The 20,018-nt window shown below is 41.9% G+C and overlaps 1 protein-coding gene and 1 long non-coding RNA gene across 4 annotated transcripts; one reads left to right on the top strand and one right to left on the bottom strand.

The window, feature by feature from the left end:
• Positions 1 to 1,356: 1,356 nt before the first annotated feature.
• On the bottom strand, positions 1,357 to 3,849 carry LOC119321080. 2 transcript variants are annotated; one of them, XR_005155116.1, is made up of 3 exons: positions 3,246 to 3,849; positions 1,819 to 3,100; positions 1,357 to 1,682 (listed from the first exon to the last, which is right to left on the bottom strand). It is a non-coding gene; the product is annotated as an uncharacterized LOC119321080 (long non-coding RNA). The 2 variants fall into 2 exon arrangements; XR_005155115.1 differs by having other exon boundaries at positions 1,357 to 3,100.
• A 1,173-nt stretch (positions 3,850 to 5,022) lies between these two features.
• On the top strand, positions 5,023 to 10,180 carry LOC119321066 (protein NPGR2-like). 2 transcript variants are annotated; one of them, XM_037594916.1, is made up of 6 exons: positions 5,023 to 5,302; positions 5,932 to 6,221; positions 6,984 to 7,233; positions 7,403 to 8,616; positions 9,151 to 9,301; positions 9,679 to 10,180. In XM_037594916.1, exons 2-6 carry the CDS (start codon positions 5,973 to 5,975, stop codon positions 9,993 to 9,995), a joined length of 2,181 nt encoding a protein of 726 aa, XP_037450813.1. In that variant the 5' UTR covers positions 5,023 to 5,302; positions 5,932 to 5,972; the 3' UTR covers positions 9,996 to 10,180. The 2 variants fall into 2 exon arrangements, with proteins under 2 accessions (XP_037450813.1, XP_037450816.1); XM_037594919.1 differs by lacking the exon at positions 5,023 to 5,302 and adding an exon at positions 5,338 to 5,710.
• The last annotated feature ends 9,838 nt before the right edge of the window (positions 10,181 to 20,018 follow it).

The following is a 20,018-nucleotide window of genomic DNA, read 5'->3' as shown; positions in this document are numbered from 1 at the left end:
ACTAAAGTCTTTTAAAATAGAGTGTGTAGAAGACATAAAGCTATTTATAGTGTCGTTATCGGGGAGGTGAGTGTTTAAAGGTATCTTCTTTAGATCTTACAATTGAATATTTTAGTTTCTTATTTACTAGTTTGTCTTATGAAATAAAACAACAAATAAATGAAGATGAGTGCACTTGGTTATCATTGTAAAGTTTATCTTGAAAATATGAAATCTGAACATGGACTTGATGTATTCAAGGAAGAACTTTAAAAGATGATTGATGTGAGTTCTTTGAAAATTAATCATGATTGCAATGTTATTAGTATGTACTTTATGAATATCAAACATGCTAATGGTATGCAAACTATCAACTTGGGGTTGTCGGAGTTTGATGAATATGATCTTTTTAGCCCCTCTACTTTTGAGATGAAATGTACTATGATGAGAATATGCCACTAGATATGATGATTACAATGATGAAAGTGGATTCAAAGAGGTCATGACTTTAAGTAGTGTTGATTCCACTATTTTGGAGAATGTTTAAATTGATTATGATGAGTTTAAAGTTGCCACTTAAGATGATTATGATGGTTCTTATGTTATAAAGAATACTGATAAGCATCCTTATGGAACTTATCATAATTATGAAGAGAAATACCCACTACCATGCAAATGGTTTATAGTGTTCAACTTCCACAAGATAACTATACTTGTTGTATTTAACATCGTATTTTCCCTAGAAGCAAGGCATTTTCTTCTCATATTGCAAGGTAGGGATCCTGCCCTGCAATCGACAAGAAATAATGTGGTCCATACAGTGAGTACATAAAAAAATACATGGCCTAGTTTGAAATGAACTACAAGAATCAACTAGCCTAAATTGAGTCGTGGGTTCATCACATATATGAGAAAAAATGAAATAATCAAGGACCCAGATGTAAAACATGTGTTTTAGATTAACTTCGATCAGACGGTCCACTCTACAAGAACGAGGAACCTAACCACCTGGGCCGTACCTAGGGTGCCAGCCCGTTAGCACACATGCTCGACCCATCATATGGGCATGTCCCCGAAACACGACTAAACAGGCCATGCCCGGCACACGACATGTTTGGGGCCATGCCTTGGCCAGGCTGGGGTTTCATATTTTTTTAATACTAGATGATTCCCCGCACGTTGCTGTGGAAAATATTGCTCAAAATTGGTGTTTTACTCGGTAAATTTACTCTCTTAAAAAGTTTAGCAAACAAATGAATAAATTATTTTCATTTGACATTGATACTTAGGAGTGATACATGACTATGGTGGTACATATATAGGTAAATAAGGTCGACCCACCAATTTACATCATTCAAAGTTTGGACAACAACCACAATCAAAATAGAGGTTTATATATATGGTCATTTGCACGTGGAACCAACTGTTTTAAAGCTCCAATATAGGCTAACATCTCAGCTTTTGCAATGGAAGAAATCTTTCAAGCTACAACTATAACATCATCACAAAACTATAGGCCTGAGTCTTGAACACATGTGTACATCTACTTTGATCCATCCCACAGCAGGAGGTAAGCAAATGTCATGCAAATGCCATCCGTCTCATAGAATCATGAGGGCTTCACCTTGTAAACTTCTATGTTGTTACATGTTTTATCTGGAAGCCCCTCTTGAGACTAATATTGTGGATTACATAACACAACTCTACAGAAACATTAACAAACTAATCAACTTATTAGTGCATTGCATTTAACGAAAATGGCATCGGTTAGAGAAATAGGGATATAAGAAATATAATTGGATATCATGTATATAGGTGTGGCAGTAAAGATATGTTCACCTTCCTATATTTTCCTCATAGTAGACAGCATTGAGGAGAGTCAGCAGCGATATGCATACATGTTGAAGTAATGCCGAATATTAACACATAAATATCGCCGAAAGGAAACTGAAAAATGAAGACAAAAGCGATAGGTAAATATCAAGATACTTCTGTTATCCAAAGAAGAACCATTCATCTTGAATTAGCATTAATTAATATAAGATATGATGAACAACAAAGAAGATTACGGATGGCATTCCTTTAAGCAAACTTCTACACTTCTACAAAGTAATTTCATTGGACATCTTCAGCAATACACGATAATAAGACCTTGGCAAATGTGATCCTAAAAAGGAAAACGAAGCACATGAGTTGCATTGAGTTGATAATAGCATTGCCTTCTCTAATGGTTCAGAGTTGATAATTTTCCGTAAACACAATCTATTAGGGAAAATTAGATCAATCAATAGACCTTCATTGATTTCTTTGGGATCTCTCGTGTGTATCTAGATAGTCCTTACACACTGGTATCTTTCTGATATTTCGAGTAAGCTTGTGACGTGGGGCACTCTTTAGTCAGCAAATAAAATGGGCAAATGTAACACGCTAATGATCGGGAAACTTAAATCCTTATCTGAAGACACTATAGTGTTCATAAATTTTGTCCTGTAAAAAGGTTTGTAATTTCTAGAATGTTATTCAGTTTTAGTGATCTGACATCAACCAATGAAATAAACTCCAGAATGATGAATTTATGCATCCATAATATATCTCTTTACCAAAATCTACATGGAACAATTGCACAAAGGGAAGTGTAGAATAAGTATTGTGGAATTTCAACAAAAAAGGAAGTGAGATAGCATGGTTTGCAGTAAAACATATATATGACTCAACTCAGAAATATAAGTATGCTCATACCTTCAGATTGGAGCGTTGTGTGGAAAGCAGTAAGTTTCAGTTAGAAAATAAAAATTAGAAATATTTTCAGAGTTAGCCTGCACCAAGTGGCACATCACTTTAAAATTGGTGAGTTGTTTTATTTACCAGCTAGCATGCAATATTTATAATCAGTCCCCCAAAAGCACGAAAGAATAAAGTGACCTCCATACAAAAGAATTTACAATCCTTGACTCCTTGTGTATGCATCAAGGTCTTCAACAAGAATAGATTGTGAGAGGCTACGTACAGATGGTGACACTGGAGGGCACATAGAAACTAAATTGAATGGGAACAGCTTGCTTCTTGTTAAGAGATGGAACAATGAATATGTGCGCATGCTCCAATCAGTCAATTTTAGTACCTGCATAACATTTATCACTTCAAGAGAGGATACAAAATACAAAATACTGGAAAACACCATTTTATTCTCCAAAAAACAAAAGATACATCACCCAAAGAATTTTAAAAAAGAGGGGGGAGTCCATGGAGGCAACAGGAGTTATAACCTGGACTTGATGGAGGCAGCTGCAGCGATACTGTGTATGGCGTCATAGTCGCGGCAGCTCGAGCCCGAGGCAGTCGAGAAGAAACCACTACCTATATGGAAGGAACTTGTGTCGTGTCTATCCTCCACCTGGCCTCGCCTCGTAGAGCCACTTGTTCGCCCACTGCTTCGTCCTATGCCTCGCCCCTGCTGGGTTGTTCTTCATGGGCGCCGCTGTTGGATGCATCTGTTGCAAGTCGAGCCGTGGCCACTAATCTGATGTTTAGTACGAATTATTACCAAATGAATGAGCAAAGACACCAATCAGTACTTCGGTAGACTTGCTGGAAGGAAATAGGATGGAAAAAAGCCAACGAATCTGATTTCCCAACTTTTGGAGCCCTGGTCTCCTCCCAAATTCCACATGGTGATGGCGAGGTGGCATGGCCAGCGACTTCTCAGGGCAGGTCGTGGCTGCGCGCTCAGGATCCCGCGGCAAGGCACACAGGGGCCGTTGAAGGAAGTGAAGGCGGAGGGAAAGCGTGTTGCGCCGTGAGGCAGCCGGCGACGTGAGATGATAAAGATGCGGAGAGATGAAGGCAGAGGGACCGTGAAAGAAGGGGATATGTAGAGGCCCCCCAATGAGCGCACATCTGGCTTGTGGTGGAATTTTATTGTCTCAGAGTAATCATGATCATCACTTATGAAAGGGGAAAGACGAAGCAATCAGCTCACTTTGGTGACCAGGGAAGGCCACGCACGGAAGGAATTTAAAGTGCATAAAACAAAGGGTAACACAATACGGACGTGGCATTATGCAAGGCAAAGTTGCTGATGTGGCCTACTGCTGAGTTGGATAGCTTGCATGTCAAGAGAAATAAGGTAGTGGGGATGAACTATTTAGGTACTATAGATATAGGCCCAAAAAACAATCCAAAAGTTTTCAAGCATTCTATATGACCCAAAAGGGCGCAAACCATCAGGGATATATGAGCCACGGGCGACACATTTAACTTTTCTAGAGGTGCTACCAAGCTTTATTCAATGGAAACTGATAGTGGCAAGTACATAAAATCTAGAGGATTTGAAAGCCACAAATGGCGCCCCGAATCTAAGGTAACTTATTTTTTTTGCTAAATCGCCAGCCTCCATTATATGTTCTCTCTTTTCATGCATGATATGGACTTCATCAAATTGGTCATCATCTCTTTTATGTCCTGGATAATTGGACTGCATCTACCCAAGTAGGAGCTCTTTAGATTGTTAACCATTGTTAACCAAATTTTTAGCAATATGTATGTGATTCAAGTGTAGATCATGCGCCAAATACAGAACTTCTCTTCCAACAATAGCTTCTAGGATCTTCGGTTGTATCATGTCATGCATCACGAGTGAAGACGCACCCCCATATACTTCGGACTGGTCACGATAGACCACGGCATAGGAGCCCCTGTCTTCATGTCTTCCCACACCAGCATCAACTTTCATCTTTATACATCCGTCCAGAGGAGATTTCCACGCTCACTTCTGGTTTAACTTTTTTTTAGGATGAAGCAAATCTTTATTGTTCATAGTCCACATGAAGTACGATACAAATCGGATCATAAGATGAGTCAACCACACGTTACCAAAGTACTCCTTTGCTTTCGGTCCGTTTATAAACGGGCAGCCATGGGCCGAACCGTGTCAGGCACGTTTTAATGGGGGCAGCCGGGCCGTGCCGGCCCATTTGGCAAGGTCCGCACGAGTCACACCAAGGTCATCTGGAAAAAAACACGAGTCACAGAGTCAGTACGACTATGAGCATTCTTCCCAACTACCCCACCCACGTCTCAGTGTTCAAACAAGGGTAGATTCCCGTCCCCCTCCCTTTTCCTGGATTCGGGAGCCTTCGTCCATTTTCTAAGTCGGAGCTCGGCTCGTTCATCGATCCGCCGGCGCAAAACCGTCGCTTCCTCGGCGCTCCGGTGATCCGTTCGAACCCCCGGCTCGCCCAAGTCGCCGAGCGCGACACTGGTCGAGTTCTTTGACGGAGTCGGCGGCGAGCTAGGTTCCCTTTGGGTTTGGGCAGGAGGAAAGGTGAGCTGGTTCTCTTTTTTAAATTAAAACTCAACTATTCGGTGCTTGGCCCCGGTCGATTTGTCTTTTTACACCTTTTTGCTTTATTCTTTGCGATGTATCTTGATGCACTCTTTCGCTTTCTCACCGCCGGGTTTTCAAGACCTGAGGGGAGGAGGTTGCGAGCTCCGAATCTTGCATTCAGTTGGGGAGTTCGCTAGGTCTTGGTAGGCGGTAGATAGGGCTCCGTCAGTGGCTGGCCGTATTCTTTCCTGGGGGGAACTCTCGTCGAGTTCTTGGAATAAAGGAGGGATTTTCGGCCCGTGGGATCCGTATTTAGGGCTAGTTCTTCGGAACTCGGGGCGGGAGTTTGCTCAGATATCTCGATCTGCTGTCGGCGGCGGCCGAATCTTGTCTCGTTCTTCATGGGTAAGTTGATTTTCTTTTTCTGTTTTCAAAAACTCCTTATCCCCCAGTTCAGTTTCGTGTAAACCACCGAGTACATGCTGTAGTGGAGTATCGCTGAGATGTGCTTCGATTGCTAAATTGGTTGTTATGGTAGCATGACAAGGCTGTATTACAATGTGATTATTTTGGTTTTATCTTTTCGCACAATGTTTAGTAATTGTGGACATGCTGTTGAATGTTAGGTAATTGTGTGGAGAGATGGGACGACATATGATACAGCAGGATGGAGGGTAGGGAAGGGAGGGGAAGATTAAGGAATTTTGTTCGGCGGATGGCAATGGAGTGCCTTTGCTCTGGGGAGCAGCTGAAAGGGGCAGATGACACCATCCGGTCGTCGGACTCTACGTTTACCAAAGATTTCTCAGCAAGTGGGTACTCTTCCAGGAATGGAGAGGTTGAGCAATACCTTGATAATGGCAACATCGAGGAAGCTGAGTTGTCACTCCGGGAGGGCGTGTGCCTTAACTATGAGGTCGGTGTTTCCTTTTGTGGAACTAATGCTGTTGTTTTGATAAGAGTATGCTTTGAGTAGTTGCATTGCTTGCGGAATGTAAAGTCTTTGAACATGCTTCCCATCTGTCTTGTGGTTCACTGTGATGTAATTTTATTAACATCTAGTTTGCTTGATAGTTTCGTTAATCGCGGCTGCTATTTTCCTTTTATGCATCCTTACGAATTTAGTTGTACATAAATTCCCTGTGAAGTAATTTTATTAACAGCTAGTTTGCGTCGTAGTTAAGTTAATCGTGGTTCCTATTTTCCATTTATGCTTCCTTATGAATTTAGTTGTAAAATTTTAACATATGCCGAGCTACCTGTTTCTGTGAAGTTAATCGAATGGAAATATTCATATTTTATCTCCTACCAGAATTGGCTCACTAGCTCCTTGCTGTTTTAGGAAACCATCTGCTTTATCCTTTTCTGGCATGCAATTTGCCGAACAAAAACTGATTTCTAGTTTGAATTTTTACTATTCTATTTGCATATATATACTACCCAAGCAATTTAAATGAGAAGCTTTCTAGGAGTAAATTATTTTTGTCCTTTTAGAAAAATATTGATCATTTTTTTACCATGAACTTTGTTTCTTTGATTTAATCATATGCTTGAGTACCTTTTTTTACAGTATCTTAACTTTACCGTCGGTGGATTTACTGATTGCATTCTTGACTAACTCCCACATTCAATACATGATCATAAATGTATATTTTATTTTGGCATTTGCATTTTACAGGAAGCAAGGGCATTGCTAGGAAGGCTAGAGTACCAACGAGGACATGTAGAAGCAGCACTTCGTGTGTTTGATGGGATAGACATATCTTCGTTAGTTCCTAAGATGAAAATCTCAATTGCTAGAAAAGCACATCGCCGGAAGACTCGTTCACAATGGGATGCTCCACCAATGCCCTTACATGCTGTGAGCCTACTTATGGAGGCCATATATCTCAAAGCAAGAGCACTTCATGATCTCGGAAAGTTCAAAGGTACCCCATCTCTCTGTCACACACATGATTAGGCATGCACACTCACACATGTGTGCACAATTGCTTGGCATTTTAGTTCTTTGGTGTTAAAAAAGATTCTTATTTAGCATTTCCGCTGTCATGCGTGTGTTTACTGTAAGCATAACTTCAATTCAATTTGATATTGCAGATGCTGCACAAGAGTGCAGAATGATATTGGATATCGTGGAAGCAGCAGTACCTGAAGGCTTACCAGCAGGCTTTGGAAAAGGTTGTAAATTGAACGAAATAATATGCAAGGCCGTAGAGTTTCTCCCTGAGTTATGGAAATTAGCAGGGTTTTCGCTTGAAGCCATTTCTGAATATAGGAGGTCTCTTCTCAATAACTGGAATCTTGATGGAGAGACCATAGCTAAAATACAAAAGGAATTTGCTGTTTTTCTTCTGTACAGTGGCTGTGAAGCCCGCCCTCCAAATCTCCATTCTCAGTTGGATGGTTCATTTGTACCACGCAACAATATGGAAGAGGCTACACTCCTTTTAATGATTCTATTGAGAAAGTTTAATCTGAGGAGGGTTGAGCGGGATCCCACTGTGATGCATCACCTTACTTTTGCGCTGTCCATGTCAGGGCAGCTAAAACCACTGGCTGTACAATTTGAAGAACTGTTACCTGGTCTGCTAGACAAAAGAGAATGGTCATACAATGTTGCATTGTGTTACCTAGCAGAAAAAGATGATTCTACTGCCCTGAATCTACTCAAAAGGATACTGAAGTTTGGACAGGATTCTGACAACCTCAAAGAACTTCTCCTAGCTTCAAAAGTTTGCGTTGAGAAGGGTGCTCATGCTGAAGGCGCTGCCTATGCACGGAGGGCTATAACTAATATACAAGGAGGATGCAAACAATTGGCGGGTGTTGCAGATCTTTTGCTTGGTGTTTCCCTTTCTAATCAAGCTAGATATGCTATATCTGATACCGAGCGAGCTTCTTGGCAGTGTGAAGCACTCGAAGTACTTGGCAGTGCCGAAAAAAATATGCATGGGCAAGATTGTAGGATAATGTACAATCTGAGCCTTGAAAATGCTGAGCAAAGGAAGTTAGATGCAGCAGTATTTTATGCAAAAAAACTGGTGAAGTTAGAGGCTGGATCTGAGTTAAGGAGTTGGCTTCTTTTAGCTCGAATACTGAGTGCACAAAAACTGTTTGCTGACGCTGAAACCGTTGTTGATGCTGCTCTTGATCAGACTGGGAAATGGAATCAAGGAGATTTGTTGCGAACCAAAGCCAGAATTCAGGCTGCACAGGGGCAATTGAGGGATGCGGTTGGGACATATACCCAACTTCTTGCTTTAATTCAACTTAGAACAAAAAGTTTTGGAGCTGGGATCTCACTGGCAAAGGTGCTCTCCTGTTTCCAAATCTAATTGAGGAATCACAATTTCTTGTTCATATTTAGATATATTACACAAATTAAAGTTTCCATGTTGCTATTAGAACAATTACACAAAAAGTTTTGGTAGCCTTGTCTGCCAGTAGTAGGGTGCATTGTGTAATGATCTGAAGACAATAAGACATGAACATTTCATATACATTAATTATGATTTCAAGATTCGGCTCAGGGCATAGTTCTGCTGATGTGATAGTTGTTTCGTTCTTCTTTGTGAGAACAGGAAAGGTTTGAACCAACATGAGCGACAGGCTAACCAACTAGACCCATAGGGTGATTGCTGCCAGTAATATGCCTTCAGTTCCAAGTTTTTTTTTATGTTGACTGCTGCATACAGGCATAGGACTAGTTGTTGGGTCAAGAGTTTAGTAAGGTCCACCAAAGTGACCTCTTCATCCTTTTATATTTGTGGTTATGCGGCTTATGTCCATAACAGAGTAGCATTTAGAAGGTCACTATGTCTGACATTTTTACATGATTTCTACAGGGTGGCGAAGATGATAAAAGCCTGGAAACAGAGACCTGGTATGATCTAGCTCTCTTGTACCTAGGCATGTCACAGTGGAGGGATGCAGAAGTTTGTGTATCAAAGATAAGAGCAACTAATTGTTATTCTGCCTTGGCTTGGCATGCTACAGGTTAATTTTGTCCTTTTTTATGCAACTATACTGTCGAAATATTATCTTCTGTAAAAATATTTTAGGAGTTGAAAGTAAGAAAACATTAACATGTCTACTTAATTGATGATCAAAGCTCCAGTTGGGGTTTACCCATTTATTATTACAAAATGTCGATAAATTTTGAGTTTGTTTGTTTCACCTTTGAAAATATACGTATATGTCATTCTCTAGGCACAATTTTCATTTTTCAATCTAACCATGTATAGATGGGGTCATTGTAAGTTAGAATGCATTTCTTTCAGTTTCTTTAGCAAGTATTTGCAAAAAATTCTTCAGGTTTTTGCACTATAAGAAAGATACTTCCTTCGTATTACTTACTGCAATTTTATTTCCAGGAAAACTATGTGAAGCGAAAGATCTTCCAAAAGAAGCTTTGGGGGCTTATTTTCGAGCATTAGACTTTGATAGTAAACATGTTCCAAGTTTGATATCGTCTGCTACTATTCTACGACAACTTGGGGACAGGCCATTGCCTTCTGTACGGTGCTTCCTGACTGATGCACTGCAGCTTGATAGAACAAATCATATGGCATGGTTTAATCTTGGTCTACTCTACAAAGAGGAAGGTGGCAGGTCAGCAGCTGAGGCTGCTGAATGTTTCCAAGCTGCTGCACTTCTTGAGGAAACAGCACCTGTAGAACCTTTCAGATGACATATTTGTACAGGGGCTATAGAAATTGTAAGCTAGTATATTCTTTCAAATTTGTTTCACTTACACCGGTGAAGTAGATTACAAAGTTCCAGAAATGACCTACATGATTGAGAGGTAATAGCATCGGGCAATGTTTATTTTTTCTTTAACAGTTCAATATATAGTTGAAATTTGTTTTCTATACAGCAAGAACAATGCCGTCCTTCCCAATTTACTATGAGCTTTTGTGACCTACATGTTAGTCGGTAACATTATAATGTCAATATATCTTGAGAAGCAAATTGTCTCAAGTTTTAGGTAACGAATTTTTCTGTTCATATGTTTAAAATCATACAAGGTGCAAGATGTTCCTGGGGGCCTGTCCTGTTTTTGTTGTCAAGTACAGTATAATATTCCAGGCAGCACATAAAATTTCCAAGAGTCTAAGTTACTGTTTGCATCACCAAGGTTCTGAAACTTGCTGTATAGCACCAGCATGTCTTAATGTTGTGTGGCAGGGTTGTGATGGATACTGGTGGCAAGCAACCAAAGTGGTTGCAGTTGGATGGATTGAACATGGTTGTCAAGCATTAAGATAGCCTCAAACAGTATTCTTGTAGACTTTTCTTGGATGCCTCCCTCACATGGAAGAAGACCCTTCACTGTTGTTCATGCAGAGGCTTAGGTAGCAGTCTCTTGTCGTGCACTAATTGAGATGGTATTCTGGTCGGTGGTTTTGCTCAAGACTGGTAGACATTTGCTGGCATCCAGTCTATTCAGGCAGTTCAGCAATGATGACCGGAAAGATTCCCTTGTGACTTTATACTACCTCTGTTTCATAATGTAGTGACCAATGAGACCGATTGCGGCGGGAGCAAAAATTATATCACAGAATTCATATCGAAAATACATAATGTGATCATGTTATGTGATCATTATGTCTTTCAGATCAAAGGTTTTTGCACTGACTGTTAGATGGTTATCCTTCGGGGTTTGAAATGCATAATGAAATGTTGATCACTTAATAGGAACATTGATTTGAAAACCCTTAACCTGCTCCACGTCAATTCATTTGACCATAAAATCCGAAGGCTAATTTATTCTTTTTTTTGCGGGGGGAGGTTAATTTATTCGGTAGGTTACTAAATCTTAGTCCAGTCTCTCGTCAGTTCAAATGACAGAATTTCGTTCTTCCTTTTATTTTGTGTTTAGTGACCTCCACCTGACAACTAACTTAGAACATGCATTTCGAATTATTTATGCATAGATCTAAGGGCAACCCCAACGTGCTGACCCAAACAGGCATGAATTTTGTCTCTTTTTATCCGCCCCCTTTCGCGTTTGAATTGATAGTGCGTCCAACACGCCGATGCAACGTTGTCCGCGCGGCTGGTGTGCGGCTATATTTTTGCTTTTTTTTGTGTACATACCAAAAACATTGCCCAAAGTTCACATAATTCAACCAAATACAAATATCATAGTTTCACAACCAAATAAAATCACATAGTTTACAAAGCAAATCAAATTTAAATTGTCACAAATACATGCTCTTTTTCGCGTGCAAATGTCATATTTTCACAACCAAATAAAATCTCATAGTTCACAAACCAAATAAAATTTAAATTGTCACAAATACATTTGAAAGAATAAATAGCCGATACATCTATTGGTTCCCAAGGTGAGTACATATGCTCAAACAAATCATCTTGTAGTTGAATGTGAGTTTTTCAATCACACATTAGATGATGAAATTCGGTGAACTGTGCAAATGTTGCTGCTCCTCCATTCTCAGGCACAACATTTTCTCCCTGAAATTGAAACCCCGGATCGAAGATCTCATCCTCACACTCATCCACTATGTTCATGTTGTGCATGATCACACAAGTAGTCATCACCTCCCACAACTTCTTGGTGCTCCAAGTTCTAGCAGGATACCAAACGATGCCCCATTGAGATTGAAGAACACCGAAAGCACGCTCCACGTCCTTTCTAGCACTCTCTTGTGCTTGGGTAAATCTCTGCCTCTTCTTTTCTATCGGGTTGGAGATTGTCTTGACAAGGATAGTCCACTGAGGATAGATACCATCCGCTAGGTAGTATCCTTTGTTGTAGTGGTGGTCATTGATCTCAACATTGGCCTCAGGGCAGTTGCCTTCCGCAAGCCTTGCTGTTAAACTTCAGTTAGTGCTGCCTAGCATTATAGCTTAGTGCTAGAATATAGAAGGTCAAGGGACCTTGCTCTTAATTATCCATCATGCTTTGAGCTGTAACTGAACCTGTACGCTCATGTATATAAACAGATCAATGCTAGTGTACGTTATCACGGCAATGCAATCTTTTTGACTTGGTATCAGAGCAAAAAGATCCTATCCCCACCGCAGCCATGGCTGGCACCAATTCTGCTCCCTCCTATGGCACCTCCGGAGCCCTCTCCTCCCTCAACGCCGGCAGCGTCGCCACTGGCTCCAGCTCTTCAGCCCCAATCTCTGTCACGTCTCTCGACAACCTCATCATGATCCGTCTCACACAGGATAACTTCTTGTTGTGGAAGACCCAGGCTGTTCCTGCCCTCGCTACGAACGGTCTGTACGGCTATGTTGTCGGCACCGTGGAAGCACCACCGCACACCATCACAGAAGGAACTGGTGATGCAGCCGTTGAGGTGGCCAACCCGGAGTTCCTTCGCTGGTACCAGCAAGATCAGCTCGTGATGATCGCTCTCCTAGGATCCATGACTGAGGATATCCTCGGTCAGATGACGTAGCAGATGACCTCCGCTGCTGTTTGGACTGCTCTCCATGACATGTTTGCATCACAAAATCAAGCGTGCGTCATGCAACTGAGGTACCAGCTCTCTAATCCGAAGAAGAAGGACCTCTCTGCGTTCGAGTACTATCGCAAGATGAAGGGGTTCGCTGATGCGATGGCGTCCATTGGCAAGCCCCTATCTGAGGACGAGGTGCTTGGGTACATGCTCGCTGGGCTGGGCTCCGAGTTCGAGCCTCTCGTTGCGTCTATCACAGCACGTGATGACCCGGTGAGCCTCAGCAGCTTTTATGCATTTCTACTCAGCGCTGAACCCCGTCTTGAGCTGCAGAACTCGACCGGAGAGATCTATCCCTCCGCCAACGCTGCAGCACGCGGTAACAGTGCACGTGGCGGTCAACGCGGACAGGCTCGTGGTCGCGGGGGGCGTCGTCGCGGCAATGGGTGCTCCAACCTGAAGTGTTAGGTGTGTGGCAAGTTTGGCCACGACGCGCTCCACTGCCGCAATCGCTTCAATCACGCGTTCCAGCCTAAAGAGCACCATGAGCGCTCCGGCAACGTCGCCAACACCGGCTCCTACTCCGTGGACATGGACTGGTACGCAGATACTGGGGCCACCGACCACCTGACGAGTGATCTCGACCGCCTCACTGTCCATGGGCGCTATGGTGGCAAGGACAAGGTGCATGTCGCAAATGGAGCAGGTTTGTCTATCTCACATGTTGGTCACTCCACTATTTCTGGCTCGTCCAAACCACTTTATCTTCGCAATATTTTGCATGTTCCTCATGTTAACAAACACTTGTTATCTGTGCACAAGTTAGTCTCTGATAATGATGCTTTCGCTGAATTTCATCCTCACAAGTTAGTCTCTTAACGAGGGAGGTTCTTCTTCATGGTAGATGTCGTGGAGGTCTTTATCCGGTGCCAAGCTACAAGTTCTCGCCTACTCTATCTAGTCGTCGCGCCTTCTTGGGTGTCAAGCTCTCCATGGATCTTTGGCATCAAAGATTAGGCCACCCATCCAAAAGTGTCGTTGAGTCGGTTCTTAGGTCAAATAAATTTGCTTGTGCACCTTCGATCGAGTCTAATGTTTGTGATGCATGCCAACAAGCTAAAGTTCATCAACTTCCTTTTCGAGATTCGAGTCATATTACTCATGCCCCGCTTGAAATTATTCATTCTGATGTTTGGGGCCCTGCTATTACCTCTATTGGGGGTTTCAAATATTATGTGAGTTTTTTGGATGACTTTAGTCGTTTCATATGGATTTACCTTCTCAAGAGAAAATCTGACGTCGAGCAAGCATTTTATACCTTCCCAAAACATGTTGAACGCATGCTTAATACTAAAATCAAAACTGTCCAATCCGATTGGGGTGGGGAGTAACGTCGCCTATCTAGGTATTTTCAGCGGGAAGGCATTACTCATCGCGTATCTTGCCCACACACCTCACAACAGAATGGCATCGCTGAACGCAAGCATCGCCATATCGTTGAAACCGGCATTGCACTCCTCGCTCACTCCTCTATCCCGGTCCATTTCTAGGATGAAGCCTTCATCACCACTTGCTATTTAATTAATCGCATGCCAACTCGTGTTCTTCAAAACACTACGCCACTCACCTGTCTTCTTAACGAGAAACCGGATTGTACTTTTCTCCATGCTTTTGGATGTGCATGTTGGCTGAACCTCCGGCCGTATAATAATCGTAAACTTGATTTTCGATCCTGACAATGCGTATTCTTGGGCTATAGCTCTATGCACAAAGGCTACAAGTGCCTTGATCTATCCACTGGCCGTATATACATCTCCCGAGATGTTGTATTTGATGAACACATTTTTCCGTTTGCAGCCCCATCATCCACTACTCCCACCACCACACCCATCCTTCCTACGCCTCCTTCACTTTTTCCTGTAGCCGAGCTGGCCGTAGTGGATGATCGCATACAGAGATATGATTTAACCTTGCTTACTAATGCGTTGCCAAGTCCTTCTGATGTGCATGCAGGTTCCAATGACTCGACGTCCTCTGGCTCATCGTCGCCATGCACGCCGCGTCATCACCATGTAGACGGGCCGGCTCCAACGTCCCTCGTCCTTCTGAGCGAGTTGCGAACTCCAGCCTCGTCCACAACTGAGTCTAGCACCTCTCCCGGCCCAGACATGAGTTCTCCTGGAGCGGCGTCCTTTACTTCTCCGACTTCGCCGAGCGTGCAGGAGCCTCCGGCTGCGCCAACTCTCGAGCAGCGGGCAGACGCTGCTCCTGCCACAGGGGCCACGCATCCGATGATGACACATCTCCATTGGAACATCGTGAAGACGCTGGTGCCCACTGATGGCACCGTGCGCTATGATCCTCGATGTCGGGCCTTTCATGTCGAGCCACGCACATACCGCGACGCACTCCAGGATGAACAATGGCGGCCCGCAATGGAGGCCGAGTTCTCTGCTCTTCAGTAGAACAAGACATGGACTTTGGTTCCTCGACCGCCCGGCAAAAATGTTATTGGATGCAAATGGGTTTTCAAGGTGAAGCACAAGTTTGACGGTTCTCTCGACAAGTTCAAAGCCCGTCTTGTCGCACGCGGCTTCACACAGCAGTATGGAATTGACTACTCTGACACCTCACCCGTGGTTAAGCCTGCAACTGTGCGACTTGTGCTCTCTCTTGCAATTTCCCGTGGATGGCAGCTTCGACAGGTTGATATTAGCAATGCATTCCTTCATGGTATTCTCACTGAAGAGGCTTATATGCAGCAGCCACCCGACTTCCAAGATCCGTTTCGTCCAGATTATGTGTGCAAGTTGCATAAAGCTTTATATGGCCTAAAACAGTCCCCTCATGCATGGTACGCCAGACTTAGTGAACGTCTTCAGCAGCTGGGTTTTCATCCTTCAGCAGCAGACGCATCTCTGTTCATTTTTGCACACGGTGGTGTCACCATATACATGCTGGTTTATGTTGATGATATAGTCATTGTGAGTTCTTCATCATCGGCCATGACACGACTTCTTCAGAAGCTCTCCGCCACATTTCCTGTGAAAGATCTTGGATCTCTTAACTATTTTCTCGGCATTGAGGCGCTTCGCAATTATGGGGGAATCACTCTTACTCAGAAGAAGTATGCACTCGATCTTCTGCAGCGTACAGACATGGCGAATTGCAAACCAGTCTCAACACCGATGTGCACTCATGAGAAGCTTACTCGGGAATCTGGTCATGAACTGTCTGAAGACGAAGCATTTCGCTACAGAAGCACGGTTGGCGCCCTCCAATACTTGACCTTAACACGGCCTGATCTCTCTTTTGCCGTCAATAAGGTGTGTCAGTACTTGTCCTGTCCCACTGATATTCATTGGGAAGCAGTGAAGAGAATTCTTCGCTATGTGAAAGGGACGGCGTCGACCGGCATAAATATTCGGCGCTCGCCTTCAACTTTATTGAGTGTGTTCACGGATGCGGATTGGGCTGGTTGTGGCGATGATAGGCGTTCTACCGGCGGGTTCGCAGTTTTTTCGGTCCGAATATTGTTTCATGGAGTGCACGCAAGCAGCCGACCGTGTCGAGATCATCGACAGAAGCAGAGTACAAAGCTTTGGCGAATGGTACGGCCGAAGCAACTTGGATATAGTCATTGCTAAAGGAACTACGTGTTCCTCAGCCTCGTGCGCCTGTCTTGTGGTGTGACAACCTTGGCGCAACAAGGTAGCCATGAGTGCTTTGGAAGTCAAATTTATTTCTTCAGCAGATCAAGTCGCTGATGCATTCACCAAGCCTCTCATTAAGGATATGCTTGCTCGATTATGTTCCAGTCTGAACCTTTACACATGTTAAGATTGCGGGGGGATGTTAAACTTCAGTTAGTGCTGCCTAGCATTACAGCTTAGTGCTAGAATATAGAAGGTCAAGGGACCTTGCTCTTAATTATCCACCATGCTTTGAGCTGTAACTGAACATGTACGCTCATGTATATAAACAGATCAATGCTAGTATATGTTATCACGGCAATGCAATCTTTTTGACTGCGAACACCTGAGAGCGCTAAAGCACATTGATGTCATTGTGATAATCGGCCATGACGAAGAAAGAGTGCCTAATCCAGAGATCTTGTGAGGCCATGGCCTCAAGTATGACAGTGCCGGCTTTCACATGTCCACTATATTGCCTTGCCAAGCAGAAGGACAATTCTTCCACTCCCAGTGCATACAATCTATGCTAGCAAGCATCTTTGGAAAGCCCCTGTTGGCATTGGTCGCCAACAAAAGGGTTGTATCTGCAGCAGTTGGCTCTCTCACGTACTCCGGGCCAAAAAATTGTTACGCAACCTTGTAGAACCTATGCATGGATTCTAGGCATGTGGACTCGCTCATGCGGACATACTCATAAACAAGATCGCCGGGTATTCCGTATGCAAGCATTCGAATAGCTGAAGTGCATTTGTGATAAGAGGAGAAGCCAACCTTTCTCAAGGCATTGATGTCTACTACGCAACTTTATTCATGTAGACACGTGTTGGGCCTCCAAGCGCAGAGTTTTGTAGGACAGTAGCAGTTTTCCCTCAAGTGGATGACCTAAGGTTTATCAATCCGTGGGAGATGTAGGATGAAGATGGTCCCACTCAAACAACCCTGCAACGAAATAATAAAAAGTCTCATGTGTCCCCAACACACCCAATACAATGGTAATTTGTATAGGTGCACTAGTTTGGTGAAGAGATGGTGATACAAGCGTAGTAATGATAATAGATATTGATTTTTGTAATAGGAACAATAAAAAACAGCAAGGTAGCAGTTAATAAAACAGAGCACAAACAGTATTGCAATGCTTGAAAATGAGGCCTAGGGTCCGTACTTTCGCTAGTGCAATCTCTCAACAATGCTAATATAATTGTGAAGAAGCAAAAACTTAGGCTCAACTAATAGTAACTGATAATTGTTGAAGAAGAAAGGTGGGATGCCTACAGGGGCATCCCCAAGCTTAGATGCTCGAGACTTCTTGGAATATTAGATTTGGATGCCTTGGGAATCCCCAAGCTTGAGCTTTTGTGTCTCCTTAGTTCCTCTTATATCACGGTTTTCCTAAATCTCAAAAACTTCATCCACACAAAACTCAACAAGAACTCATGAGATAAGTTAGTATAAATCAATGCAAAACCTTATCATTCTCTAATATAGCAAATCACTAAAATTATTATTTGACATTGAATACTAAATGCCTCTACATATTTAATACTCCTATCCTCAAATAGAATCGTTAAAAAAGCAAACATATGCAAACAATGCAATCATAACAACAATTTGCCAAAACAGTACATTTTGTAAAGAATGCAAGATTCATCATACTTCCCTTAACTCCAACAATTCTGAAAAATTACCACATTGTAGAAAATTTATTATAGCTTACTATGCAAAAGGTTTCAACATTTTACCACATTCTGACTTCTCTCGGGAATTTTTGCAACAGCGATAAACTTTCTGTTTTGAAACAGGAACTCATATACTTGCAAAATAAGCATGGCAAAGGCTATCCTTGCCACTTTTATTGAAAACAAAGATGCAAAACATTATTATAAATAACATCAAGCAAATCCTAACAAAATAAAATGACGCTCCAAGCAAAACTCATATCATGTGACGAATGAAAAGATAGCTCGAAGTGAGTTACCAATAACGTTGAAGACGAAAGAGGGGATGTCTTCCGGGGCATCCCAAAGCTTAGTTGCTTGGATATTCCTTTAATATTATCTTGAGGTGCCTTGGGCATCCCCAAGGTTAGGGTCTTGTCACTCCTTATTCTCCCCATATCGACATCTCATCCAAAACTTGAAAACTTTAATCACCCAAAACTTAACAGAACTTCGTGAGATAGGTTAGTATGATAAAGAGCAAACCATTTCACTTTGGTACTGTCAAAGACAAGATTCATAATTGTTTCCACACAATGCCTATTGTAGCATATCATTTCCACAATTTATATTGAGCAATATAAGCCATAGAAACAAGAAAACAAGCAAACTATACATTGAAAACAGAATCTGTCAAAAATAGAACAGTCTGAAGTAATCTGTACTCCAATCATACTTCTTCTACTACAAAAAATCTGAAAATTAGGAAAACATAGAGAATATGTATACCTATCACCTGTTAAATTTCAGATAAAAAGCAAATTCCAATGAATTTTCAAATTTCCTGGACTGAGCGCAAAAGATTCTGTTTTTGCACAGAATCAAGTCAACTATCATCCACACTATCCCAAAGGCTTTACTTGGTACTTTATTGAAACAAAAGCAATAAAACATGATTACTACAGTAGCATAATCATGTGAACACACAAAAACAATAGGGGTAAATGTTGGGTTGTCTCCCAACAAGCGCTTTTCTTTAATGCCTTTTAGCTAGGCATGATGAGTTCAATGATGCTCGCATAAAAGATAAGGATTGAAACACAAAAAGAGAGCATCATGAAGCATATGACTAGCACATTTAAGTCCAACCCAATTCCTATGCATAGGGATTTTGTGAGCAAACAACTTATGGGAACAAGAATCAACTAGCATAGGAAAGTAAAACAAGTGCAACTTAAAAACTTTCAACATAAAGAGAGGAAACTTGATATTATTGACATATGTAGAAGCATATGTTCCTATCTCATAATAATTTTCAGTAGCATCATGAATGAATTCAACAATATAACGATCACATAAAGCACTCTTTTCATGATGCATAAGCATAGAAAGTTCATTACTCTCCACATAAGGAAATTTATTTTCATGAATAGTAGTGGGAGCAAACTCAACAAAATAACTGTTATGGGATTGAAAATTAAAATCATGATGACAGGTTGCATGGTTATCATTACTCTTTGTAGCATACATGTCATCACCATAATCACCATAGATAGGAACATTGTTATCATAGTCAATTGAAGCTTCATCCAAAATTGTGGATTCATCACTAAATAAAGTCACGACCTCTCCAAATCCACTTTCATCATTGTGATAAGATTCAACACCCTCCAATATAGTGGGATCATTACCTAGAGTTGACACTCTTCCAAACCCACATTCATCATTTTAATCATCATAAATAGGAGGCATGCTACCATTATAACAAATTTGCATATCAAAACTTGGGGGAATAAAAATATCATCTTCATCAAACATAGCATCCCCAAGCTTATGGCTTTGCATATCACTAGAATCATGGATATTCAAGGAATTTATACTAGCAACATTGCAATAATGCTCATCATTCATGGATTCTATGCCAAACATT

The sequence above is a fragment of the Triticum dicoccoides genome, chromosome 1B, assembly GCF_002162155.2.
Source record: "Triticum dicoccoides isolate Atlit2015 ecotype Zavitan chromosome 1B, WEW_v2.0, whole genome shotgun sequence".
NCBI lineage: Eukaryota > Viridiplantae > Streptophyta > Magnoliopsida > Poales > Poaceae > Triticum > Triticum dicoccoides.
Note: the sequence above shows the minus strand (reverse complement) of the source record. Positions and strands in the feature narration are given on the sequence as shown.